This window comes from Balaenoptera musculus, chromosome 15 (genome assembly GCF_009873245.2).
Source record: "Balaenoptera musculus isolate JJ_BM4_2016_0621 chromosome 15, mBalMus1.pri.v3, whole genome shotgun sequence".
Taxonomy (NCBI): Eukaryota; Metazoa; Chordata; class Mammalia; order Artiodactyla; family Balaenopteridae; genus Balaenoptera; species Balaenoptera musculus.
The window spans coordinates 66,370,523-66,398,258 of record NC_045799.1 but is presented as its reverse complement, the minus strand read 5'-3'; the positions used below and the strand labels follow the sequence as shown (position 1 = coordinate 66,398,258).

Sequence of the window (27,736 nt, the reverse complement as noted above, 5' to 3'; positions counted from 1 at the left end):
TCCCTTTTCCTTGATCTCCAAGGGTACTTAAGCCTCACTGATTTTAAGCAGAAGGAGGACCCAAACCCCAAGGACTCCTCGTGGACTGGGGTCATATAGCGTCTGCAGACAAGGCACTGACCTGTGACGCGTGGCGCATTCCGTGGCAATGTCCTCCAGGTGGAACTCGGCCCAGGGGTCAGGCATGTGCTTGGCCTTCTCGATTGCATGCTTCCAAGCTTCCTGCAGAAGCAAAGGGGAGTGTTAGGTCCAGACCAGGGGCTTCTGGGACAGTGCAGGGCAGCTCCTCTCACCCTGTGATTTCCCAGTGTCTCCAACCTCTGGGGAGGCAGACAGCATCAGTCAGAGAGAATCGTTCCCATCTATTATCCCTGTAGGAACATAGTTCCCCAAAGACCTCACACGGGCACAGCTCACATGGGCCCAGCTTTCCCACCGCCAGACGTGACCTGTCTTAACTACAAAACCGAAGAAGAAACATAATATGTATAGAAAACACATACTGCTTCACTTGTTATCAAAAAGTTGAGAATGAAAATAAGATGATATTCCCCCATCCCGCCTTGTTCAGACTGGCAAACATTTTAACAGCTGGTAATGACGAGCCTGACCAGGATGTGGGGAAACAGGTGTTCTCACATACTGTCAGTGGGTATAAACCGCTTCTAAAGGCAATCTGGCAATGTACTAAAATGGAAAAAGTGTATTCCTTTATTTTGACCCAGCAATTCTACATCTAGGAATGTATCCTCTAGAAGTACAAACATAAGTGTGCAAACATATGTGTACAAGAGTTATCACTGGTATTGTGCAAAACTGAATTCATCCCAAACGTCTGTGGGGAGTGGTTAATACACTTTGATTCTATTCATTTAAAATGCTAAACCACCTTATGGTGGGAATTCTGGATCCTATCAGGCCCAATGTCACCTTTTCATAAATATTGTATAAATCATAAATACACCCCATTTTACTGCCCTAAATGAGATTCATAGACAATTTAACCTTCTTAAACTCAAGAGTATATCAAACTATGCAAAAGATATGTTGCCTTTACATTAACAAAGTGCTAAGTTCTCAGTTAATTATGAACAGATTCCCATGAGACGTTCCAAGGTCCTGGGGGTGCAGGACAATTCCTTGTGCAGATCTGCTCTGCCTGTTGCAGGGTTCAGCATCCCTGCCCTCCACCCATTCGGTGCCTCAGTGCCTTCCATTGTTGTGCTGCCCAAAAACATGTCCCCAAATGTTCAAACCCTGTTAAGAACAGGGCTTCAAGGGTACCAACTGGGAAAGACGACCAAGGCACGTTATGGAGAGAACATGCTGATTCTCAACAGCGTCATAGTACGACCCCATTTTTTTGTTTTAAGAAGCTCATTTGGGACTTCCCTGGTGGTCCAGTGGCTAAGACTCCACGCTCTCAATGCAGGAGGCCCAGGTTCGATCCCTGGTCAGGGAACTAGATCCCACATGCCACAACTAAGAGTTCACGTGCCGCAACAAAGATCCCGAGTGCCACAACGAAGATCCGCACAGCCAAATACATAAATATTTTTTTTTAAAAAAAAAGCTCATTTTACTGCTTTTATAATCCCAAGGTGGACTCCTTTCTTGTCCCCTCCAAACAAACACTCCGACTCTCACAATGGGTAGCAATATCCTCTCCATCTTTTCCTGTAGAGCTTGAACCTTTGCCCGACAGCCTCTACAGAATCAGTGAGACCAAAACTCCCTTCCAGGCCACAGGCCAGAGCCACAGGGAGGGTCTGGATGGTGGGCTGGCCACTGTCTGGGCCTGGCAGATTCCAGACCTCCCCACCCCCCAATGGCATCCCTCAGCCTCCTGGACCAGCTCTTAGGAGCTCTTCCACGGACTTGGGTCCAAACAAGACAGCTACCAGAGCACGCCCCCGGCCTAAGCTCCATCACTGGGAGCCTGCTCAGAGGAGATGAGGCGCACACACACATGCACGCACACGACCCAGGGCTCCCTTACTGGGGCTTTCTAATCTCTGCAAAGTCTAAAAATGAAGCCCGTAATTTTTTCCTTCCTATTTGGAGCTAATTCATGCTTAATGAAAACACTTGGAAAATACAGAAGACAAAGAAAATTCAAATCTGCCACATGCCGTCCACCAGAGCAACTATCATCAAAGTTTTGGACTAGTTCTTTTCCAGATCTCTTACGTGCAGTTTTAAATAAAATTGGAATCACACTGCAAATATAACTTACAGCCTTTCAGGAGGGTGGGTCAATGGGACTTGGTTCTTTATTTAGTGATCTTGATTTTTTTCCCTGATTCCAAATGTTTGATCTGCTTATTACAAAAAAGTACAAGTACTACAGAATTCTGAATTAGAAAGCAGCAGTCCTTTCTAACCTCTATTCCTCTGCAAACCTCAGCTGACAGTTGATTTAGATATTCTGCAGGTTTCCTCCTATGCATTTGTTAACACACACATGAATTTAAGAGCACTGGGACAGTATTCTGTTCTGCATCTTACGTTTCTCCACTTAACACAGGATCCTGGACCCAGCCTTTCCATGTCAAACGTACAGACAGGCTGGGTCAACCTCGTTTCCCTTCCACGGTTGTAGGATATACAATTGTATAAATGTACCTTAAGCTGTTTCTCAGACCTCAGTTGATGGCTATCTAGATTCTCTCTAATAATCCCTCGTATAAACAGTGCTGAAGGGACCATCCTCGTATCTAAATCTCTGTGCACTTATGCAAGAGCTCAGTAGGACATACTTCTTGGAAGTGTAATCACTGGATCACATTTAAAGTTTAGAAATTTGCAGTTCTCCTCCAAAAAGATTCTCCTAGGTTACACTCCAAGAAGCAAAGAACAAATCACTCAGATTTTTTGACACAAACATCACAACATGAATTTACAAGTTAGCTGTAACAGCTGTGTTAACAATCCACTGGGGCTTCCCTGGTGGCGCAGTGGTTGAGAATCTGCCTGCCAATGCAGGGGACACGGGTTCGAGCCCTGGTCTGGGAAGATCCCACATGCCGCAGAGCAACTGGGCCCGTGAGCCACAACTACTGAGCCTGAGCGTCTGGAGCCTCTGCTCCGCAACAAGAGAGGCCGCGATAGTGAGAGGCCCGCGCACCGCGATGAAGAGTGGCCCCCACTCGCCGCAACTGGAGAAAGCCCTCACACAGAAACGAAGACCCAACACAGCCAAAAATAAACATAATAAATAAATAATAAATAAAAATTAAAAAAAAAACAAAAAACAATCCACTGCATGGGTTTATCATTATTGACTTCACTGTTCACCTGTGTTTCTCCACAGTGAGACTCTGAGCTTGTCACTGCCTTTTCCCTGTTATACATAACCCTGCAGCAGGCATGTTTACGACTAAAGCAGCTGCTGGATTTCTGTACTTTAAAAAAGTGCCACAGTCCCCTCTTGCATTCCAGCTGCTGAGTGGCAGGGATGGCCTTCTGACCCCGACCTGTCAAGGAGCCTGCTGAGTTCTGAGTAGTCAGCAGGCCGCCCTTCTGGGCATGTCTGTACAAGCGCCCTGTTCTCTGCCTGAGACACACGACTTTCTCAATGTACCTCTCTCAACCGGTGACTAAGACGCGCCCTAAGCAACCAAAGATAGGGCCCCCCATTCAATGAGGATTATCGACAGAAATTACCTGCTGGCTGGATGCTATGGCAGCAACCAAAAAAAACAGTCAAGGAAAAAAGTATTTCAGAATTAGAGGGCGTGTTATTTCACAGGCTCAGAATTACCTTTTTTTTACAAACCCAGAAAAAAAATCAAGCCACGCCTTACTGGCAATAGGTGGGTTTAATGCAACTGACTTTTTTTTAAAGCACAATATAAAAAGCCCTGTACTAAGATTCAGTTCCCTCAGCTCTGGTTCCCGCCCACTGCTGACCAACTGGGGGAACCTCTATTTCCTCATTTACAAAAGACAATGAAGAATATTTTGACTACTGGTGGTCAGCTTCTTTCCTGTCCCCACCCGTGGGGTAGACAGGCTCCCACCAGAAATAGTGGCTGACTGAGCATGCAGTGCTCATTACAGGTGAACAACCTCAGCTAAGCTGAAATCATTGGTACTATTTTACCCATCAGGTTAGGAAAAACAGGTGGTTACGGAGGACTGGGAAGTGAGTGCTCTCAGACACTGTGAGGAGAGTGGAAGCAGGTACTGCCACCTTTGAGGGCCATTTGGTTATGCCCGATGGTTGGCCAGCAGTTATGAACCTTCTTCACTGACTTCTGACCCAGCCATGCTGATCACCTACCCAGGTGTGCCCAGGTAAGCCAGCCCAAAGACGGTCGGTGCTCATGACGCTATGTAACAGGCAAGCATTACAAACAACCTGCCAGCCCACAGGGGGATGATTAGGTACACTTGGCATACTTGTATGCAGCCGTTAAAAAGATGATGGTACTGATATGGGCAATCTCTAAGGCCTACCGTTTGGGGGTAAAAAGCAAGGTGCTGAATAAAGCAAACAGCATGACACCATTTACTGGTGGAGGAAACTCACAAATCAGTACTATAGATTTCTTAGACTCACAGACAGATATCAGACCTGTGGTTGCCAAAGGGGATGGGGGGGTAGAGGGATGGAATGGGAGATTGGGGTTGGTAGATGCAAACTGTTACATTTAGAATGGATAAACAACAAGGTCCTACTGTATAGCACAGGGAACTATATCCAATCTCCTGGGATAAACCATAATGGAAAAGAATATAAAAAGAATGTCTATATGTGTGTAACTGAGTCACTTTCCTGTACAGCAGACATTGGCACACCATTGTAAATCAACTCTACTTCAATAAATATATATATGAAAAAAACCCCATAGATTTCTAAGGATATGCGTGTCTGTAGATATATGCATAAATGTACATTTATATATAAATGCATCTTAAAAGGTCTGAAAATTTTACAGCACAGGAAATATAGCCAATATTTATAATGACTTTATTTTTTTTAATTAATTAATTAATTTATTTATTTTTGGCTGCGTTGGGTCTTCGTTGCTGTGCGCGGGCTTTCTCTAGTTGCAGCGAGCGGGGGCTACTCTTCGTTGCGGTGCACGGGCTTCTCATTGCGGTGGCTTCTCCTGTTGCAGAGCATGGGCTCTAGGTGCACGGGCGTCAGTAGTTGTGGCTCGCGGGCTCTAGAGCACAGGCTCAGTAGTTGTGGCGCCTGGGCTTAGTTGCTCCGCGGCATGTGGGATCTTCCCAGACCAGGGCTCGAACCCGTGTCTCCTGCATTGCAGGTGGATTCCTAACCACTGCTCCACCAGAGAAGCCCCTATAATGATTTTAAATGGAGTATAATCTATAAAAATACTGAATCACTATGTTCTACACTTGAAACTAATATAATATTGTAAATCAGCTATACTTCAATAAAAATTAAAGATAAAAATAAATTTAAAAGGTCTGAAAAGTGATTATTCAAAACTGACACAATGGTTATCTCTGGGAATAGAAGAGGATAAGAGGCTGATCAAGGTGACTTCAGCTTCATCTACATTGTCTTCATTTTTTTACTATGAGAATGTCTTCAGGCATTGCATGTGTAAGTCAACGCTATTAAACAAAGATCACTGGGTTAGATGACCTTAAGGCCCTGACAGCTCTAACGTTCTCTAGTTTCAAAGAGCCTAAAACTCAGGTGAGTGGACTAATTATTCTTACATAAAACAGGGGCCTAGGGGGTTTCACAAAGAGGAAAACATAATCCTGGGAAGAGAACAGAATGGCTTTGGTTCCTCAGAGCCTGAGAGTATAAAATAAAACTAAATAAATAATTAATTAATAATAATAGTAAATTTCCTGAAATATGCCAGGAGTGAGACCAGATGTGTGGCTAATGTGTTTGCAGTCTCTTTGGCACATATGATGTTATCAGCTACTGCTGCCGTTTTTATATCACTATTCTTATTACTACTATCACAGCAATCAAAGCCTCCGGATCTTACATGAAGAAGCATCCAGTAGCTCCTTGAAGCTTCCTTTTTTTAAAAAATTAATTTATTTTATTTATTTTTATTTTTGGCTGTGTTGGGTCTTCGTTGCTGCGTGCAGGTTTTCTCTGGTTGCAGCGAGCGGGGCCTACTCTTCGCTGCGGTGAGCGGGCTTCTCATTGCAGTGGCTTCTCTTATTGCGGAGCACGGGCTCTAGGCGCGCAGGCTTCAGTAGTTGTGGCACGCAGGCTCAGTAGTTGTGGCACATGGGCCTAGTTGCTCCGCGGCACATGGGATCTTCCCGGGCTAGGGCTCGAACCCGTGTCCCCTGCATTGGCAGGCGGATTCTTAACCACTGCGCCACCAGGGAAGCCCGAAGCTTCCTTCTTGAAACATCAACTGTTACATTCAGTAAGCAGATGTTATAAAATATGTTTTCCCCATCATCACTTCTGTAGATTTTAAGAACTATAGCCCTAAGTCAGCCCTACTTACTCCTCCTGACCGACAGTAAAGGGCTTAAACCACAGCCAAGGACAAGTAAAAGAAGTGGGAAGAAGTGGGGATGCACAGTCATGCTCTGGGATGGAAAGAGGCCACATCACCGTGTGGCTGCCCCACTCTGGGCCACACGCATTTAGAGGTTTCGTGCAATTTCCATGGAACCCAGCACTGAATATAATAGCAAAAACCTGGAAATTTCCTAAGGATCCCACAAAAGGAAATACTTAAAGAAACTGTGGCATATCTATACAACGGGCTGCCATGGAGCCACTAAAAAAATGATGGACTAGATCCACATTTACTGATGGGGAAAGGTATGCACCATTTCTTGATTGCTGAGGAAAAACTGGTTATTAGAGAGCATATATAGCAAAATCCTGTTATTGTAAGGAAAAGTCCCTGTTTATTTAGTCGTGTCTGTATTTATACGGAAATACACACTAAGACCTTAACAGCAATTGTATCTGCACTTTCAAAGTTGTCTTCTGCAAGGAGCATACATTACTTCTATAAGCAATAAAACAAATAATTATAAAGGAAACAAAGTTAAGAATCCTCAAGAAATCTCCCTCTGTTGAAAACAGTAGCTGCAGCTCATCTTCCCTGACCAGGGGGATTCAGAGTCATGGCTAGAGAGGACGGGAAGAGAAGGATGGGAACAAAAAGCAGCAAAGCAATAACATTCCCTAGGATGACAAAGCGCCCTGTCTCCTGGAAGTCTTTCCTCAGACAGCATCCTGGCCGGCATCTCACGGTAACCTGGCCAAGGACGGACAGGCAGGTAGGATAGTTCCCAGTCCACTGACGAGGTACCCAAGGCTCAGAGAGTGAGGAGGTGATTTGCCTTCAGACCTACAGCAACCATGAAATGGAAGACCCAGGACTCAAGAATGTGGACCAGGGCTTCCCTGGTGGTGCAGTGGTTGAGAATCTGCCTGCCAATACAGGGGACACGGGTTCGAGCCCTGGTCTGGGAAGATCCCACATGCCGCGGAGCAACTGGGCCCGTGAGCCACAATTGCTGAGCCTGCGCGTCTGGAGCCTGTGCTCCGCAACGGGAGGGGCCACGATAGTGAGAGGCCTGCGCACCGCGATGAAGAGTGGCCCCCACTTGCCGCAACTAGAGAAAGCCGTCACACAGAAACGAAGACCCAACACAGCCATAAATAAATAAATAAATAAAATTAAAAAAAAAAAAAAAAAAGAATGTGGACCAAACACAGAGTTACCATATGACCCAGCAATTCCACTCCCAAGTACCTACCTAACAGAAAGGAAAACATGGTCACACAAAGATTTGTGTAGCATTATTCAAAACAGCCAAAAGGGAGAAACAACCCAAATGTGCATCAACTGATGGATAAACAAAATTGGTATATCCATCATCAATAGAAAGGAATGAAGTACTGACACATCAACATGGATGTGCCTTGAAAACACTACGCTAAGTGAAAGAAGCCAGACACAAAAGGCCACATATTGTATAATTCTATTTACATGAACTGTCTGGAGGAGGCAAATCCATAGAGACTGAAAATAACGTTAGTGGGTACTAGGGTCTGGGTGGGATGGGGATACTGGGGGGTGATGGCTAAGAGGTACGGGGCTTCTTTTAGGGTAATGAAAATGAGCTAAAATTGGCTGTGGTGATGTGGATGCATAATTTTATGAATACACTAAAAGCTATTGAATTGTACATTTTAAATGGCTAAATTGTATGGTATGTAAATTATATTTCAATAAAGCTGCTCAAAATTTACAAAAGAAAATTAAAGAAGGGGGACCCCTGTTAATGAATATCCAGCATATTCCATAAAGGACCACATGCTTCATAAAGATGAGTCCCTCCAGCCAGGCTTGACTCTCTTCAGCCTCCTCCTGTTTTCCAGACACCAGGTCACTGATGGCTTCCTGCCCAATGCCAGAGGCAATGTCTTTCTCCTTCATCTGTCCAGCAGGCCCTTATTTTGCTGGAGGTCCAAAGCTTTTTGGACCCAGGACACCTAAGCTTCTCTTTCCCATTCTGAATTCCCAGAGCACTGGGCAAAGTACCAAAATGGTCACCACCTCGGCGTATGCACAGAGTTTCCTGTGGTCAGTGGGCAGGGGCAGAAGCCCAAAGCTGCCAGGCTGGGGTTTCCCCGGGCTCGGGTGGGCAGGGATGGCTCTTTTCCCAGTGAGTCATCAGACGCTCATCCACTTCATTCTGGGGTGACTGCTGGACTTTGACCAAGCTGTTAGAGCCACACTGGGCGTGTTGAAAGTATCAGTTTAATCACCAAAGTCTACCAAGAAGGGCGTGGGAAGCAGGCGTGCCCATGCGTCACGGGAGCACCAATGCCGGTGCAACCTCTTTGAAGGGCAATGGGCAATGCTCAGCCAAGTTTTGAACCCACAAACATTTTGCTCCAGCCATTCTACCTCTGGGGATTTACCTGGCAGTCACACCCCCAAGTGGGCACCAGGACACACGCACATGTAAGAGACACACATAAGACATGCTTACGGAAGCGGTTTGTGGTAGCAAAAGACTGGAAACGACCTTCACACCCACCCATGAGGGACTGGCTAAATATATTACAGTGCTTCCAGATAATGCCATGATATTCGGCCATTAGAAAAACAAAACAAAATAAGCAAGACAACATACTGCACTCATGAAGCATCAAGCAATTAAGATCTCAGAGCCTCAGTTTTACTGTCTGTCAAAACATCAATCCTCATAGGACTGCTGTGCAGATTCAATGAGTTGATATGAGTAAAACATGTAGAGCGGGCCTGCCTGATCCACAGTGCCAGTTCTATAAGTTCTAGCTGATGTCAGTTCATATGTGCCAATATGGGAAGACAGCACAGGAGTGCAAAACAGGTTTGCGGTAAACTAACATTTCTGCGAAAAAGAAAAGGAAGAGAGTCACATACGTACATATGCTTATACTCACAAGGAACATCTGTGGAAGGACATCCCCCAGGGAAACAGGGATCAGGGGTGGGAGGGTTACTTTTCACTGTTTACCATTTGTACAGGTTGAATTCTTTCTACCGTGTAGGTATATTACTTACATATTATAAAATACATGTATTTTCAAGTTTGTTTAGATATGTGTATAGATTTATTACAGCACTGTTTGTAACAGGAAAAAAAGGAAACAACCCAAGTGTCCCTCAAGAGGGGGAACTGGTTAGGGACTTCCCTGGTGGTCCAGCGGTTAAGACTCCACGCTCCCAAAGCAGGCAGCCCAGGTTCGATCCCCGGGCAGGGAACTAGATCCCACATGCCGCAACAAAGATCCCAGGTGCTGCAACTAAGACTCAGTACAGCCAAATAAAGAATTTTTTTTTTTTTTTAAAAAGAGGGGGACTGGTTAGAGAAACCCATGTACATCTTGTGATGGAATACAACTTAATTCACTTAAAGAACAGGTGATCTATATGTGCTAATAGGAATGATCCCCAAGATATTCTCAGACCAGGAAAACAATTCTTTTAAATAAAATTTTCCACTTTATTAAAAAATTGAAAACATATGCTTATTCTAGAAAATGTAGACATGGCACAGAAGTAGAAAAAAAATGATCCTATCCAAAGACAATCTCTGTTGGCGTGTTGATGTACTTCCTTTTAGGGTTTTGTTGTGTGTGTGTGTGTGTGTGTGTGTGTGTGCACGTGTGTGTATTTACAGAGCTAAAATCATACTCTAAATTCTGCTCTTTAAAATTAACTCCAGAGCAGAAGCACTTTCCCACGTTATGATAAACCGTATAAACATCCTCTGGTTGGCTGCCTGATATTCTACCCAGGGGGTGGCCCCCTGCACGATTCTGCCACCATCCCCCTGGGAACTCAGGCAAAACGCCCTGGCCTTGACAGTGACAAACTCAACAGTTCACAATACACGCCTGATACCTGCCAGGGTGGCGGTGCCACCTTGGAGGAATGCCAGGTAGCCATTTTGGTTAAACAACTCAGTTGCCATGTCGACAGTAAATGAAAAAACACGTTCAATTTGTTGAGTGCCAGGGAGAGTGAGGTCTGGAAAACTGAGCTGCCATCTCCCTCTGAAGTCACCACTGGCAACAAGAACCCCATAGAGCCTCCCTTCGATCACCTAGGACGGTGGGCAGCCAAGAGCTACATCTCGTCCTTCAACAGCCCTTCCTCTGAGTACAGGGGATGAAGTGCGATGGGACACAGCCCCTAGCCTTGAGGTCAGGGGCTGACTTGTAAACAGAATGACATTCAAGAATGACAGATGCACAGAAAGGTCTGCTACGAGCCCCAAGGAATGCCAAGGCAATAGCCAGGGCAGGGCGTCTAGGGAGGCTGAACAATCATTTTAACAGACCCAACTCAAAGAGGTTTCAGGAAGAGGCGTGAAAAGAGAAGCCTGCTGCAGGAGCGGGGAGAGGTGCGGGGCCCCTGCGGACCATGAGCTACCATCGTCAGTGAAGATTTTGAACTTTCTCTTGCAGAATCGATGAGTTTTAAAGACAGCCAATTATTTTATAAATTTATTTATTTGTTTGTTTATTTTTGGCTGTGTTGGGTCTTCATTGCAGTGTGCGGGCTTCTCATTGCGGCACCTTCTCTTGTTGCAGAGCACTGGCTCTAGGCATGTGGGCTTCAGTAGTTGTGGCTCGTGGGCTCTAGAGCACAGGCTCAGTAGTTGTGGCGCACGGGCTCAGCTGCTCCGCAGCATGTGGGATCCTCCCGGACCAAGGCTCGAACCCGTGTCCCCTGCATTGGCAGGCGGAGTCCCAACCATTGCGCCACCAGGCAAGCCCAAGGACAGCAAATTACTGATGTTTGTTTAGGGGAGGGGCGGTTACCTGGCTGTGCTGCTTTATTTTTCTTCTTCTAAAAACATCCTTTTGCACACAGAAGGAATACATACGTGTAGTTTTAAAAGTTCCAATGTTTAAAAATATATACCATGTAGATAATCAAAGTCCCCCTTAACGCCACCCTCTCCCCCAGAGAGAATCACCATTAACTGTTGGATGCAAATTCCTTCTTTTTCTTGTTAGTAATTTTTAAATTGTTTTATAACATTCTATGAGTTTTTGCTATGCAAATACTAATACATGTATATCTATGTTTTTTGATACAAGTGGGATCATATTTCAACTTGCTTTTTTACTTCACAGCACATAAAAATAAAAATAGCTAACTTTTGTTTGTCCTTATTATGGACCAGCACTATCCCAAGAGCTTTTCATGGATTTTGTTTTCTCCCCACAAAAAATATATCTTGTGTATATCTTGGCACTGTTTTGAAGTCAATTCACATAGAAACATTTTTGTTTTAATGTAAATACAGCATTCTGTTAGGACCATGGTCTATAATTAAACAGGTCCCTCTCAATGGAACTTTTGAGCTGTTTCCATTTTTTCTTTATTACAAACAATACTGCAAAGCACATCTTTGAATATGTAAATCTGAATACTTGTACAAATGTTTTGTTACTTGTTCTCAACTGAGGGCAGTACCCCCTCATGCGAGCTTTGCAAATATACAGTGGGGAACATTTTGGGTTGTCATAATGAATAGGGGAGAATATGGCATTTAGTGAGCAGGGGTCAGACATGCTGAATGTCCTACAATATAAGGGACAGTTCCACCAAATAAAGAATTGTCCCCACCTGAAACTAATGTAATAGTCTATGTTAATTATAACTGAGGTATAAGTATTTTTTACTTTAATAACTATTGTCAAATGGTCCACAGTGGTTTCTGTTTTATGTAAATACCGACTATCTGTCCGTATCTGTCCTTTAGCAAGATAGCACCCAATGAAGTGAGCTCAGCACTCATCCCTCTCCTCACTGATTCCAAATAAAGCACCTGCTGTGTGCACGGCACTGGGGATGAATGTTGAGCAGGCCACAGGGTCCTGCCCTCATGAAGCTCACGTCCTAAGCCAGACCTACAGACAAACTTCCCTTTGCTGGATCACTCCATCCGTGTTTCCTTTAAAGGATTTACCATACTGAGTTTTGTGGTCAGAGACTGTGTCCATCCCTCCCTGTCTGAGACCCTCCAGCTCCGGGACCCACTCGATGTTTGCCAAAAGGCCAAACCAGGCTCATGGCTCCTCTGAACAGGCAGCTGTGGGTGGAGCCCTTCTGAGGGGTCTGCCCCACTAGGAGGCCTCCAGGATCCTCCTTCTCTGGAAGCAGCCCCCGTTCTGTGATCCCCGGCGCCCCACCATGCCGTGCCCTGGCCAGAGGTGACTGGACCAGAGACAGAGGACGCCTGACTCGGGCTGGGCCAAACAGATAGATTTTCTCCTCTTAACAGCTGGGATGGAAGAAGGTCAGATCTGTCTTTGCATGTGGCTCCGTCTGTAATGAGGGGACCCTGGGGCTGGGGGGGTCCATTTTCCCACTGTGTAGACTGAGGTGCAGAGAAGAATAAAGAATAGGCAAAGAGAGTTGAGGAATGAGACAGAGAGAGACAGTCCTGTGGCCTTCCAGCTTCCTGGATCCGTCCCCTGAGAGGCCAGACATTGTTTCTGCCCCTGGGTCTCAAGAAACACTTCTTGACTGCTAGAATAAATTTCCTTTTTTTTTTCACTTGAGCTAGCATGAGTTGGTTTGGGTTTCACAAGCTCTGACCCCTCCAGCCCCCTCTGGCACCTGGATCCCCTCACATGTGGTACACGAGGCTGCAGGGGTAAGTGTTTCCGCGAGCCTTCCTGACTTACTGGCACAGACAGGAGCGCCGAGCTGCTCCCCTGTCTTCCCACGCTGCCCTCTGCGGGGCAGAGTGTGTGTTTCAGAAGCCGCCTTAGGACAGGAAAGCAGGGCAACTCGCAACCTGACCCTTCAGGGGCCCCCCAACCTCAGAGGGGACCCACAGGCCTATTTTTGGAGCTGCCTGCCCGAGAGACCTAAGCTAGAACTCTGACTTGAAAGGAAAAATACACAACTGTCTGAGAACTAGAATTATTAATTTTCTAAAAACAGATTAATTCTGCAGTTAGAGAAGAATGACTTCAATTTCAAATCCCAAAGTGGTACTAGGCATTTTGGTCACAGTACAAACTGATACTTACTGTTTGTGAGGATTAAATTAAATAAGGATAACAGTACTGCATTAAAAAAATTTTTTCACCACCAGTTATTACACAAAAGTCCAATAACGTTCGCCTTTCTCCCTCTTCTCTATACCAGCTTTGCCATGGTATGAACACAAATTCCTAACAAAATAAGTCCCCTCTTCCTCAATCCAGAAGAAGGATGCCCAACTCTAAGCAGTGGCTCTTTTGACCACAACCAACATGAAAAACTACATTTTACATCCTTTCTCTAGACCCGCATACACACAAATGCAGGGATGAAATAAAAATACTTCACAACCGCTATGTCGGAGAACCTGGTCATCAACAACCGATTTGGTCACTGCGTGTGAGTGTGTAAACGTGTGTGTATGTGTCCCTAAAATATCTTTACAACTGTCAGTGCTCTCTGATATTTTTTCCCCCTCCCTCCTCCCTCTCCAATATTTTCTAGTCTATTCTGTTCTGTTCTGGGTCTTAAAAAATTGGCCAAGGTTTCCACAACCCACTAGTGGGTCCAGAGCAGCTATTTGTAAAACACTGCTCTAAAGTAATGAAACTTATATTAAAACAACCAAATCTTCCCAGCTTAACAGGCATAGCCTCAGATCCAGAATTTACGCACTGGCGAGAGTTTGGAAACAACCTCAACCAGCGACCCCAACCTCCCATCCCTATGGCAGGTGAGCTGGGCAGGGGGGAGTGGGGAAGGGGGGAACCACTCACCTTGAAATGGAAGGAGATGGCCGGGGACCCGCTGGAGCCGTAGCTCTCGCTTTTGGCTAGGTTGCTGTAGTAGTTATTAACCTTGGAATTAACATTCTGGTGTGCCCCCGGGTCCTCAGTGATGGGGCAGATGAAGTAACCGTCCTCACCATCGCTGTCGGCATCTGAATCACCAGCCCGGGAGGTCGGGCCGCCATCCACGCCTTCCAGGCGGAAGATGAGGTCTTCCTCTGCCATGTTCCCGGGACGCCCGTCTTACCCAAGGGCTGGACGGCACAGCCAGAGTTACCGGGCAAATGCAGCAGTGAGGGTCCTGCAAGGAAGCAAGAGAATGGGTGCTGGGGTCCAGGGGCTGAGAGCTTGCAGGGCACCTCACCCCGAATGCCCCTGGCACAGAAGGAGTGGGCACCCTCAGAGTGAAAACTACTGCTACCTTTAGGGGAGACACGGGCAGGCAGTGTCTAGGAACATTTTAAATGTACAAACCCCTCCACCCGGTAATTCCACTTTGAAGAACTCAGCACTTGAAACAGAAAATAAATGCTTCTTAAGCCACAAGGCTGATCTTTTTAGAACATAAATTAGATCAAATCATTTCTCTGCTTGACACCCTCCAGCAGCTTCTCTTCACATTCTTAACAAAATCCAAACGCCTTTTAAGGCTACCAGGCCTGTGTTAGTCTGGCCCCTGTCCACCTCTCCTCCGGCCTTGGCAGCTCTCCAGGCCCATGGGCTTTCTTTGTGTTCCGTGAACACTGGGGGCCCATTTTCCACCTCGGGGCCTTTGTACTTGTTGTGTTCCCTGTGCCTGGAACAACCTTCCCAATCTCCCAACAGTGGGTCTTTCTCATCATTTGGATCCCAGCTCAAAAGTCACCTCTCCAGAGAAATCTTCTCTGATTCAATTCAAAGAACCCCTCTCAAACATACACCCAGTCACTCCCTAGCACATCACTCTGTTTTATTTTCTTCAAAGAGATTTTCCCAAGCCAAAATCATCCCATTTAACTTCTTTATCATCTGTAGCCCTGTTGCCTTAAGAGTGCCTGGCATAAGAGCAGGCCCTCAACACACGTCCCCGGAATGGATAAGTGGCCTGAAGAGCGTTCTCTGTAGCACAATCAGTAACAGTAAAAAGAGGGAAGAGCCCACAATGACCATCAATGGAGGCCTGTTACATAAACTACAGTTTTTCTACACCATGAAATACTGTGTGACTGTTACAAAGAAAAAGGAAGCTCTAGATACACAAAGACGTGCAAAGATAGTCAAGAAAGAGTTCAGCAACATTGTAGGATACAAAAGTCAATAATATTTCCATATACTAGCAATGAAAAAACCCAAAAATGAAATTAAGAAAACAATTTTATCTATAACAGCATCAAAAAGAATAAACATCTTGGCTAGGGAATTCCATGGAGGTCCAGTGGTTAGGACTCCACGCTTCCATGGCAGGGGACACGGGTTCAATCCCTGATCGGAGAACTAAGATCCCACAAATCATGCGGCCAAAAAAAAAAAAAATAAAACATCTTGGCTAACAAAAGAAGTGCTTGACTTGTACAGTGAGAAACAAAACGTGTCAGAAGAAATGAAAGAAGACCGAAATAAGTGTAAAGATATCCTGTGTTCATAGATCAGAAAATTTAACATAGCTAAGGTGGCAATACTCCCAAAACAGATCTACAAATTCAACCCAATCACTATCAGAATCCCAGTGGCTTCACTGAATAAATTAACAAACTGGTCCTAAAGTTCACATGGAAATTCAAGGGACCCAGAATAGCTGAAAGAATCTTGTAAAAGTTACAAGAATCACACTTCCTGAATTCAAAACTTACTACAAAGCTAAAGTAATTAAGACAGTTGACAGTGGCACGAGGATAGACACAGAACTGAGAGTCCAAAAATGAACCCTCACATTTACAGCCAATTGATTTCTGAAAGGGGTACCAAGACAATTCAATGCGGAAAGAATACTCTTTTCAATAAATGGTGCCAGGACAAGTGAATATACACATGCAAAAGGATGAAGTTGAACACCTTCCCACATTATATACAAAGATTAACTCAAAATGGGGACTTCCCTGGAGGTCTGGTGGTTAAGAATCTGTGCTTCCACTGCAGGGGTCATGGGTTTGATCCCTGGTTGTGGAACTAAGATCCCCAAGCTGCGCAGTGTGGCCAAAAAAATTAACTCAAAATGGATCAAAGGTTTAAATATAAGAGTAAAACTCTAACACTCTCAGAAGAAAATATAAGAGAAAATCTTTGTGACACTGAATTAGGCAAAGCCTTAGATAGGACACCAAAAACACAAGCAACAAAAGAATAGATACACTGGACATCATCAAAATTAAAAACTTTTGTGCTTCAAAGGACACCACCATGAGAGTGGAGAGATAGCTCACAGAATGGGAGAAAATTTTTGCAAATCATGTCTGATAAGGGACTATGTAAAGGACTCATACTACTTAACAATAAAAAGACAAATAACCCAAATAAAAAATGGGCAAAGGGGGACTTCCCTGGCAGTCCAGTGGTTAAGACTCCACGCTTCCACTGCAGGGGCACGGGTTTGATCCCTGATCAGGGATCTAACACCCCACATGCCACGCAGCACAGCCAAAAAAAAAAATAGGCAAAGGATTTGAACAGACGTTTCTCTAAAGAAGATACACATGGCCAGTAAACACATGAAAAGATACTCAACATCATCAGCCATTAGGGAAATACAAATCAAAGCCACACCCACTAGGATAGATAGAATTTTAAAAGTGGAAAATGACAAGTGTTGGTGAGGATGGGGAGAAATTGGAAACCCTCATACACTATTAATGGAAATGTAAAATGGTGCAGTCACTTTGGAAAACAGCCTGGCAGTTTCTCAAAAAGTTAAACACAGAATTACTATGTGATCCAGCAACTATACTCTTAGGTATACACCCAAACATGTCCACAACAAAAACTTGTGACATATGGTTCATAGTAGTATTATACGCATTAGCCAAAAGGGGAAACAATCCAAACATCCATTAACTGATGAATGGATAAGCAAAATGTGGTCTATATATACAACGGAATGCTCTTCAGCCACAAAAAGGAATGAAGTACTGATGCTAAGTGAAAGAAGACAGTTCAAAAAAGACCATATATTGAATGATTCCATTTATATGAAAAGTCCAGAGAAGGCAAATCTGTAAGAAAGTACGTGAGTGGTTGCCTAGGGATGGGGGAGGGGAGAGTTGGGGGGAAATGGGGAACGATCACTAAAGGGTTTCTTCTGAATGGATGAAAATGTTCTAAAACCGATTGTGTTGGTTGCATGACTCTGTTAATACATTAAAAAACCACTGACTATATTAAATCCACTTTAAATAAGTGGATTGGTAGGTTTGTGAATAATAATTGGTAGGTTTGTGAATAATACTTCAATAATCTAATGTTTAAAAAAAGAAAAGACATGGGACTTCCCTGGTGGCACAGTGGTTAAGAATCCACCTGACAATGCAAGGGACATGGGTTCGATCACTGGTCTGGGAAGATCCCACCTGTGGCGGAGCAGCTAAGCCCGCGAGCCACAACTACTGAGCCCGCCTGCCACAACAACTGTGAAGCCTGCACACCTAGAGCCCGTGCTCCGCAACAAGAGAAGCCACCACAATGAGAAGCCCGTGCGCCACAATGAAGAGTAGCCCCGGCTCGCTGCAACTAGAGAAAGCCCGAGTGCAGCAACAGAGACCCAACACAGCCAAAAATAAAATAAATAAATGTTTTTTAAAAAGATTAAACATAATAATAAAAAAAGAAAAAAAGAAAAGACAAGAAAAACCGTTACATTTAAAAAAGCAAGTTGCACAAGAGCAGTTACATTATGGTGATCCTATCTGTGCTAAAAGAAAAGGTATGTCCCGGAAGGGCCCACAAGAGCGCTACCAGCACTGGGGTGGGCAGTGGGCAGTGGGATTGGGAGCTGGGGGGGGTGTGCAGGGAAGTTTTTAACATTCTGTACACTTCTATACTGTTTTAAGTTTTTACAAAGCTGGTTGCTTTCAATATAAAAAAATTAAAAAGTGAAAAAACTTAAAATTTTTTTAAATCAACTAATTCCAATTATTCTTAACAGCTGTTTCCATCGGGAGGCAGTTTTCTAGACCTGAGGCTTCAGCACTTTCTTGACAGTCATCCGAGCAAGAAATATATTTATATCCTAACCCAGTACCCACCTACAAAATGTTAAGTTAAAATTTCAGGAAACTGTACTTAGCCTTACTTTGTACAATGCCCTCAGCTATTTTCTATCCTACTTGTTTTTCTTTCTTTTTTACTCTTTATCTTTAATGCACCACCCACGGTGATTACTCAACTCCGTTTGAAAATTGCTGCTCTGGGTGTCAACCTCCGAGTTTGTTTCTGACCCTCTGGGCACGACAGTCACCGCCTGGATCCGATGCCAGAGCCACCTGATCCTGCTTGTTACCAAAATCGTCCCGGGGCCCTGTGCCCACTTCTCCCCCCCCTCGGCCGCTCCCAGCCCCAATGCCTACTCTGCCCTGGTCAGCCCTTGGCCAGAGTCCGTGCTGACCAAGAGACACGGTTGCCTGGAGCTGCCAGCAGCCCAGCCACGTTACTGGCCTCTGGGGCTGCGCTGGGGCCAGGGGAGGGGCCGGAGCCACAGCCTCAGCTACGGACCTCCAGGCGGTGTTGCCCAGCCGTTAAGAGCCCGGGCTCAGGAGCCAGGCTGCCAAAGGGTGCAAATCCTAGCCGTGCTGCTGGTGACCTTGACTCAATTAGTTCATCTCGCCAACTTCCCCATTTGTGAGGGGAGCTGAGCGGGAAAGTGGCCTGACTGAGGCTCCACAGGAGTTCACGGGGGAATTGGGACCAGAACCCCAGCCCTTGGCCACGTCCCACCACAGACCTGACATTTTCCTCGGCCCTGGGAAACAACATGAGCTGCAGACAAGCAGCTGTGACCCTAGTTGGCACAGTGCCTTGTACTCGGCAGGCACTTGATACGGATTCCAGAACTGAGTGAGGGGGATCTGTTTCACGGCTTTTCAGCTGTCATACATTTGCTTTTAAAAGGCAGCTGTGGCAACGCCTGCTAACTGTCGCCCGACAGCTATTCTCTCCTTATTAATAACAGAACCACTGCTTTTTAGCTAAGCATGCGGCCACTCATAATAAGGTCTGTGTTTCCCAGATTACTTTGCAATTAGGCGTGACCATGTGACCAAGTTCTGGCCAAGGGGATATGAGCAGAAGGGTTGTATGCAACTTTAGGAAGGGTTTTTTTTTTTTTAATTTATTTTATTCAAGTGTAGTTGATTTACAATGTTGTGTTAATTTCTGCTGTACAGCAAAGTGATTCAGTTATACATATATATACATTCTTTTTCATATTCTTTTCCATTACGGCTTATCACAGGATATTGAATATAGTTCCCTGTGCTATACAGTGGGACCTTGTTGTTTATCTCGGGAATGGTTTTTAAAAAGAGGGAGTGTACCTTTCTGCTCTCTCTCCTTCCTGCTGGCTGGAATGCAGGTGTGATCGCTGGAGCTCAAGCAGCTAAATTTATTCATGAGAAGGAAGCCATGTGCCGAGGATGGCAGAGCCATGAAACAGAGAGAGCCTGGGGCAGCATAATCTTACATCATGGGGCACCATAATTATCCTGGACTCACAATCTTCAGAGTTTGCTATCTAAACTTATATAATATACTATAATTTTCTTTTTTTCCTACTACTTGCTAATTCTATCTGGTCCAGTGCCCCTTCTCTCCCATGTCATAAAAAGTCACATCATATCTCTTATGACAAGTTGATGCCTGGGCAGGTCAGCCTGGGAAAACTGTGGTCTCAATCCAGAGTCCTAACTTGGTAGCTGCTTCCACATCTGCCCATGAAGACTGGCCACCTGGAGGATGTTGGATTCCCCTAGACAGGCAAGGAGCCCTCACTGGCCCATAACCCAGCCCCATGATGCCTGTTCCAACACCAGCCTCTTAGGAATCTCCATCTAACCTGGGCTTTGCTCGGCCCACAAAGGGCCTCTCTGTGAGCAGAGAGACTGAGACCAGGAGCAGAACCCCAGTTCCCAAGACATCAGGATTCTCTAGAAGCTTTCCTCTGCCCTCACTCAGGCATCCACATCTTCCCCTCCCAGTCCCTGACACATCCTGGGAAAATATTTCTATGGAGAGGTAGCTGAGCAGAGTTCTGAGTCAGACCCGAGTTCAAGCCCCAACTCTGCCACTTACTAGGTGTGTGACTTAACCTCTTGGCCTCGGGTTCCTCATTATAACCTGGGATGCAGAGCTGTACCCACCCCACTAACTTGACAGTGCTAGCACAGAACAAGCACTAAGACTATAATTATCACCACCATTTTAAGTACCATCAATAAAGGGGGCTGAATCCTGGGTCCCAGCCAGGCTGGTGACCTGGACGCCTGGTTAGCAGCCAAGCCAAGCTTCTTCAGGGGTCCTCAGGGAACAGGCTATCTTAGGCTCTGGCCACTGAACCACTGCTCTCACTGCGTCTTGCTGTAAAGGGCTTCTCTGGCAGCCCCTGGGGCAGGAAATGATGACAGCAATGCCTAGGTCAAGGCCTGTGGGCCAAGCCACAGTGACCACCGGCCCTTCTTGGGGCTCCCCTCACCCCCAGGAGCTGCCTTCCTGATGTAGAAATGATCTGGAATCTCCCACCCACCACTCCTGGGAGCCAGCACCCCAGAGCCAACATGGGCTGTGCTGAGCCACCAGTACACACACTAGTATATGGCCAGCACGGCAGAACTCAGTGGTCCTCACCTTCAACCACAATGGACCGGGTGACTTATGCACCACCTCGCGTCACGCACCTGTTTCTGTTTGGGGATCTGCTTCTCCCCCACTCTCCAGTCATGGGATTGGGGTTGGGGAATCCACCCCCAGGTAACGGGGTGTGTCACATGACCCCACTGAGCCAATCACAGCACTGGGCACCTGGCCATAGCGATTGGCTCAGAGATGGGCATGTGACTCAAGTCAAACCACTACGGCCGGGGCTTCCCTGGTGGCGCAGTGGTTGAGAATCTGCCTGCCAATGCAGGGCACACAGTTTCGAGCCCTGGTCTGGGAAGATCCCACATGCCGCGGAGCAACCGGGCTCGTGAGCCACAATTACTGAGCCTACGCGTCTGGAGCCTGTGCTCCGCAACAAGAGAGGCTGCGATAGTGAGAGGCCCGCACACCGCGATGAAGAGTGGCCCCCGCTCGCCACAACTAGAGAAAGCCCTCACACAGAAACAAAGACCCAACACAGCCAAAAATAAATAAATAAAAAAATAAATAAAAACTTTAAAATGACTAATACTCCCTAAAAAAAACCACTATGGCCTAATCTCAGGTAAGCCTGGGGCTTTAGCTTGAGCAACTGGAAGAGAAGGTCAGTCCTTTCCTGCAGGATGTTAATCTGAGACAGGGGCTGAGGCCACCAGAGAACAAAGCTGACTTTTGGTGAAGAGCAGAACAAGAGATGAAGAGAAAAATGAACAGTGATGACATCATTTGAGATTCTGAATCCAGACATGCCTGGGACTCACAGATACAGAAACCAAAGTCGTGGGGACAGGGATAAAGGGAGGGGCAAGTTAAGATATATGAGCTACTATGTATAAAATAAATAAGCAACAAGGATATATTTATAGCACAGGGAATTACAGCCATTATCTTGTAATAACTTTTAATAGCGTATAATCTGTAAAAACACTGAATCACTATGCTGTACACCTGAACCTACTATAATATTGTAAATCAGCTATACATCAATTAAAAAAAAAAGTTGGTGAAAATAAAAGAAACAAAAACCAAAGCTCAGCGTAGTGCCCGAGACACGGTGTTCTGCGGTCCCAGGGCCCAGTTTGAATCCTGGCTCCCCAACTAGGAGCCTGAAACAACAGACTCCATGGGGCAGGCTGGGACTTCCTTGAGTCTTTACCTGCACAGTGCCTGGCACTGAGCAGGGTTCATAAAGTGCTAATAAAATACCTTTCCAGGCTGAGTTTCATTAATTTGCTGCCGGTGGGAAGGGTAACAAAGTGCGACATCAGGAGTTACTAAGTCAAGCCTCCAGCTAAGAGTTCAGGTCAGTGACTTATTAACATATATACCCCCAGGATGTGGTGGGTGCTCATGAATAAACATTTATGAAAACTATTTCAAGAAATAATACAGTTCATGTCAGAGAAAAAGGACTGATTTACAGATGTCCCCACCCAAGAACCAGTCCCCATTCACGACCAAGTTCTCACTTCCCTGCCCCTGCACCCTAAGGACACTCTTTCTGGAATGCCTCTCCCACCTGCTGCCAAACCCCTGTTCCCTTCAAAATCCAGCTCAAATTTTTAACCCCTCCGGAAAGCCTTCTCTGGGTGGTTTCCTGTCTGTAAAACAGGGGACAGCTAACCCCTGGAGTTGTTAGTGAGATCAGGTCCATGGTGCCTGACAGAGAATTGTCCTCAAAAGCACCAGCTGCTCTTATGCTCTGACCATACCCCACTCCCCAATTCCTAAGTCACTTCCCTCCTCCCAGGCCCTCCATAAGCATTTCCGTCATACCCAGAGACCCAACAGTCTATGTCGTGGGCAGAATAATGCCCCTCCAAAGATGCCCACATCGTAGTTCCCAAAGCCTGTGAATACGTTCCCTTATGTGGCAAAAGCGACTTTGCAGGTGTGATTAAGGATCTTGAAATGGGACAGTATCCTGGATTATCCAGTGAGTCTTTATAAAAAGGAGGCAGGAGGGTCAGAGTCAGAGGAAGAGAGGGGACGATGGAAGCAGGGGTCATAGAGAAATTTTGAAGATGCTATGCAGCTGGCCTTGAAGACGGAGGAAGGGGCCACAAGTCAAGGAATGCAGGTGGCCTACAGAAACTGGAAAAGCATGGCAACAGATTTTCCCTACAGCCTTCAGAAAGAACATGGCCCTGCTGACACCTTGGCTTTTGAACTTCTCATCTCCAGAACCATAAGAAAAGAAGTTTGTGTTGTTTTAAGCCACTAAGTCTGTGGTAATTTGTTACAGTGGCCATAGGAAACACGTATAGTCTAGAACAGTGGGGTAATTTTGCCCCCTCAGGGGACACTTGGCAATGTCTGGAGACACCTTTGGCTGTCACATCTCTGGGAGTGCAACAGGCATCTAGTGGGTAGAGGCCAGGGACGCTGCCAAACATCCTACAATGCACAGCACAGCCCCCACAACAAAGAACTGTCCAGCCAAACTGTCAATAGTGCTGAGGCTGAGAAACCCTGTTCTAGAATGACTCTGGTGGATTCCAAGGAGACTTCCCCCAATCCACCCTCCCTCATCTCCTCTTTAAAAACACATCTCCACGCATACCAGAGACAGAGAAATTAGCTTACTCGCTGATGAGAACAGCAACCCGCAGCTGGACCCAGAGAGACAAGTCAACATTCACTCTGCTAAAGCTCATCGTTGCAATTCACTGTCCTTCATTCATATAAAACTGTTAAGGTGCAAAGGCTACTTTACTGTTTTAAAAATCAGAAAAATACATTTTAGAATACAAAGCACAATAATATAGTTACAGCTTCAATTAACAAAATGCACAAGAGGGCTTGAATTTTAATTTTTAATCGTTTGCACCCTTCTCATGTTCCCAGGATACTCTGTCCTCCTGATGGGTCAGATCAGAGAGACAAGTGTGTCTCACTTCTCAGGGCAACTCTGTGTTTACACAGCCTCTCGGTGGCCAGACCACGTGAGTGTCTGGAACAAAAGGGGCCGTGTCTTAGTCCTTCTAGCTACCAGCCCAGAGCACAATGCCTGGCACACACTAGGTTCCCTGTAAATGCAGGCTGCATGAATGAATGAGTAACTGAACAAAAGTGGGCAATTTCTGCGGGTATAATGAGCATTGTAGGCATGGAGGAATGGAGGGGCTATCGGGTTAGAACTACAAGGCATCTGGGGGTTACTTAGCCCAGAGACGCAGCTGAGATCCCGAGTGGGAATGCCTGGGTCATGGGGAGGCCCTCAAAAAGCAGCCAAGACCAGGATCGGGCCCAACAAGTCTTTTGGGATGAACAGATCTGTGTTCAAGTCCCGGCTCTGCCACTAGCTGAGTGACGTTGGGCAAATTACCTAACCTCTCTGAACCTCAGCTTCCTCATCTATAAAATTCATTCATCCACCAAAGTGGGGCAGAGGGAGCAAGGTGAAGAAGAGGTGAGAGAACTGGTCTGTGGCATAGAAGCCAGCTGTCCACTATGGATTTGTTCTCCCCTGCCCAAATCCTTTTCCGGCTAAGTGGGGCCATGTGACTACATTTGAGCCAATGGGATGTGGACAGAAGTAACCTGCACTGCTTTCAGGCCCTCCCATCCCCAAGGCCCATTTCCCATGACTTGGTCAGCCTCCCCTCCACTGCAATCCCACCCTGAGACATGTAGCCCAGAACAGATTCATAGCATTTCAGCACCACTTATAAAGCTCTTGCTCCATCACTCCTCTCGGCTCCCTGGAGGACAAGCGTTGCCCCCTCCCTTGGCTCGCCCACACTGTGCCATCTGCTTGGCACATGCTCTAGCCTGCTCTCCCTACCTGTCCCCTGGCCAACTCTGCTCATCCCTCAGGTCTCAGGTTAGATAGATGTCACCTCCTCCAGGAAGCCTCCCCTGAACCCCAGGAGGTACGCACCATTGGCTCCATCCTACAGGTGAGGAAACTGAGGAACAGAGAAGTTAAGTGACTTGCCCCAAATCACATGGCTAGAAGGTGGGGGAGGTGGGTCTGAAGCCAGTGCAGGTCCATCCAGGGCTTCACTCAGCCATCACTTGCTAAACCACTTTTAAAGTGTGATCCTGGGACCACTAGCAGCAGGAGCAGCCTCACCTGAAAACTTGTCACATGTGCAAATTCTGGGGCCCCACTCGAGTCCTGCTAAAGAAAACTCTGGGGGTGGGCCCAGCAAGCCATGTTTAAACAAGCCCTCCAGGTGATACCAATGTTCACTAAAGTTCAAGAACCACTGGCGGAGAGAATGTTCTGCAGCTGAGCCTCCTGCCTTTCAGCCACTCCCTGTGGGGTCCTTGCCAGGTCTAGAAAGCATCACAGCTGGAGAACGGAACAATGACCGCCCTCTGACTTTCCAGCCCTCTGAAATGCTTCTCTGGGTGTTCCACAGCCCTGGGACTTTGGGGACCCAGAGAATGTCATCTTCTACTTCATCATCAGCCTGTTAGTGACTCACTCCTTCCTTCGTTTGAAGCCTTCTTCTTGTGCCCATCAGCCTTGCCTGCAAGAGTTTAATCCAAGCTACTTTTATCCTGTGGTGGTCACTATAACCACTTTCTTCTAGAACATTCTCAGTTCACGGGGGTTAAGTCTGCAGCTTCTTGGTCAGCAAAACTGATCTCCCCAACGCAAAAATGTTTATTTTTGAATCAGTCCAGCCAACCACTATTACTTTGAATGCAATCCTGATCATCAACTTTTCCTGTATCAGCTTTAGGAATAGGACCAGAAAGAGTAAATCCTAGAGAATGAGTTTGAACAAATCCAAGTTTCTGCTGGTGACCCTCAGCTTTCTTCCACACTGCTCTCAGTGTCCTGGCACCTGGATGCCAATCCTGCCAAAGACTGGACAAGACTTCTTTGGGGAATCTGACCAGTGTGAGAAAAAAGGCCTAAAGATACCCTTCCCCTGTGGAACAGCCCAGTTAGATCACCCTGAGGGGAAGGCCACAGCCAACAAGCCTCTCTCATATCCAAAGACCTTCCAAAGAGCTTCCTGGAGCCCCATACTCTTCAGTGGACAGCCACAGACCACCAGAGAGGGGGAAAGGAGAGGCTCTGCTCCACAGTCATTCAGAGGCCCAGGCTCCTTCCAGCTTGTGGCTCTGTCCTTCTCCAGGCCCTCAGAGTCCTCTCAACTCTGCTGGTAAATGAGGAAAGTGGGGAGGTTTTTAGGGTCCAAGCTTGAGGGGGGCACACACTATTTCTGCTCACATTCCATCAGCCAAAACTCAGTCATGTGGCCCACCAAACTGTAAGGGAGCCTAGGAAATACATCCAGGTGATACCGCAAGAAGCAGAGGACATGGGTGATCAATAGCCATCTCTGCCACATAATTCATTAAAAATGTTTTAAAATCATATCAGTTATATATCCTTAGTAGTCAGCCAGAAAGTACTGCTCTGTCACCAAAAGCACACACACACAAAAAAAAAACCCACTGCAAATCACAGAACGTACACAAGTGATCATATGTAAACTGAAACCATTTCAAGGGATGGTCAGGCCCTGACTTCCTGCTTCCCCACCCCCTGCAAAAGATAAGAACTTGGGACCCCAGCCGACACCCCCTCTTTAAGAAGAACAGGAGAGGAGGGAGGATGGCAATCTCAACCATATTACATCTAATTTCCCATCATCAAGCAGCTTTATTGTGTTTGCTGAATAAATGCATTGACCAAACAATGACTGTAAGGTGCTGTGGAGGCCACAGAGAAGGAAGACGCCTGCCAAACTCTATCTCCTGAACCCTACCTCCCACCACTGGCATCCTTTCCATCACCTCCTCCAGGAAGCCTTCTCCAATAACCCTTCCCTCCCCCCCCACCCCCCACCCCCGAGTGGGCATTATCAGCTCCCACCTGCTTGCTCTGTATTCCCAAACTTAGTCCATCTTGCTTATTAGTATCTGCCGTTATACCACTCTGGACCTGTCTCCTCTGGAAAATCAGAGGGGTAGACAATTTCCTGGCTGAGCGGCCCCAAGGCAGGCAGCTTCCAGGGCCGAGGACCCAGAAGTCAGGCTCCCATAGAGCGTCCCCACAAGGCAGACTGAGCAGCGCCCCCCTGCCAGCAGCCCATCTGTCTCACGCGGGGCGCAGCTGGGCCGGTTTCCCGCAATCCCCCAGGCGTGTGCGGCGAATCTAGGCCGGGACTCACCCGGGAGGCCCCCGCCCCGCCACACGCATATTAACGCCCGGCCCCTTGGCGCACAGGTCCACGGAGCCTGCCAACACCCGAACTCCTGCAGTCAACAATGCAGCAAGGGCGCGTCTACACGGTCCTCGAGGTTCCCGGAACTTGGGCCTCTCGTTCAGGGGCCGGGGTGGGGGATGCGGGCCCTGCAGGGGAAGAAAGGCAGCGCTGCCCCCACCCTCTGCGGGCCTCCAGGCGCCGCGGGCGGAGGCGCCCAAGCTGCCTCTCCCCGACCGTCACGTGCCAAGTATTTTACCAATAGACACTGCCGATAATCTGCACGACTCCCCCATTTTACAGAAGCAAACACGGAAACCCGAAGAGCTTAACGCCCACGCTCTCCTTCCGCCTGGGGCCCCACTTCTAAGCCCCAGACCCTCCGCGCTCCGGGCGCCGGCTGCACCGGGGAGCATAGGCTTGCAGCGCCGGATCCCGGCCCCCCAGGCCAACCGCCGCCCCACCTACCTGC

At 46.7% G+C, this 27,736-nt stretch overlaps 1 protein-coding gene across 1 annotated transcript in view; it reads right to left on the bottom strand.

Annotated features, from left to right (window-relative positions):
* EEF2K (eukaryotic elongation factor 2 kinase) overlaps nucleotides 1-27,252 on the bottom strand; it is a 61,285-nt gene extending 34,033 nt beyond the window's left edge. The window contains 3 exon segments of the mRNA XM_036825192.1: nucleotides 122-222; nucleotides 14,261-14,573; nucleotides 27,232-27,252. Of these exon segments, the coding sequence (XP_036681087.1) occupies nucleotides 122-222; nucleotides 14,261-14,497 (338 nt within the window). The 5' untranslated portion in view covers nucleotides 14,498-14,573; nucleotides 27,232-27,252.
* Nucleotides 27,253-27,736: the final 484 nt, after the last annotated feature.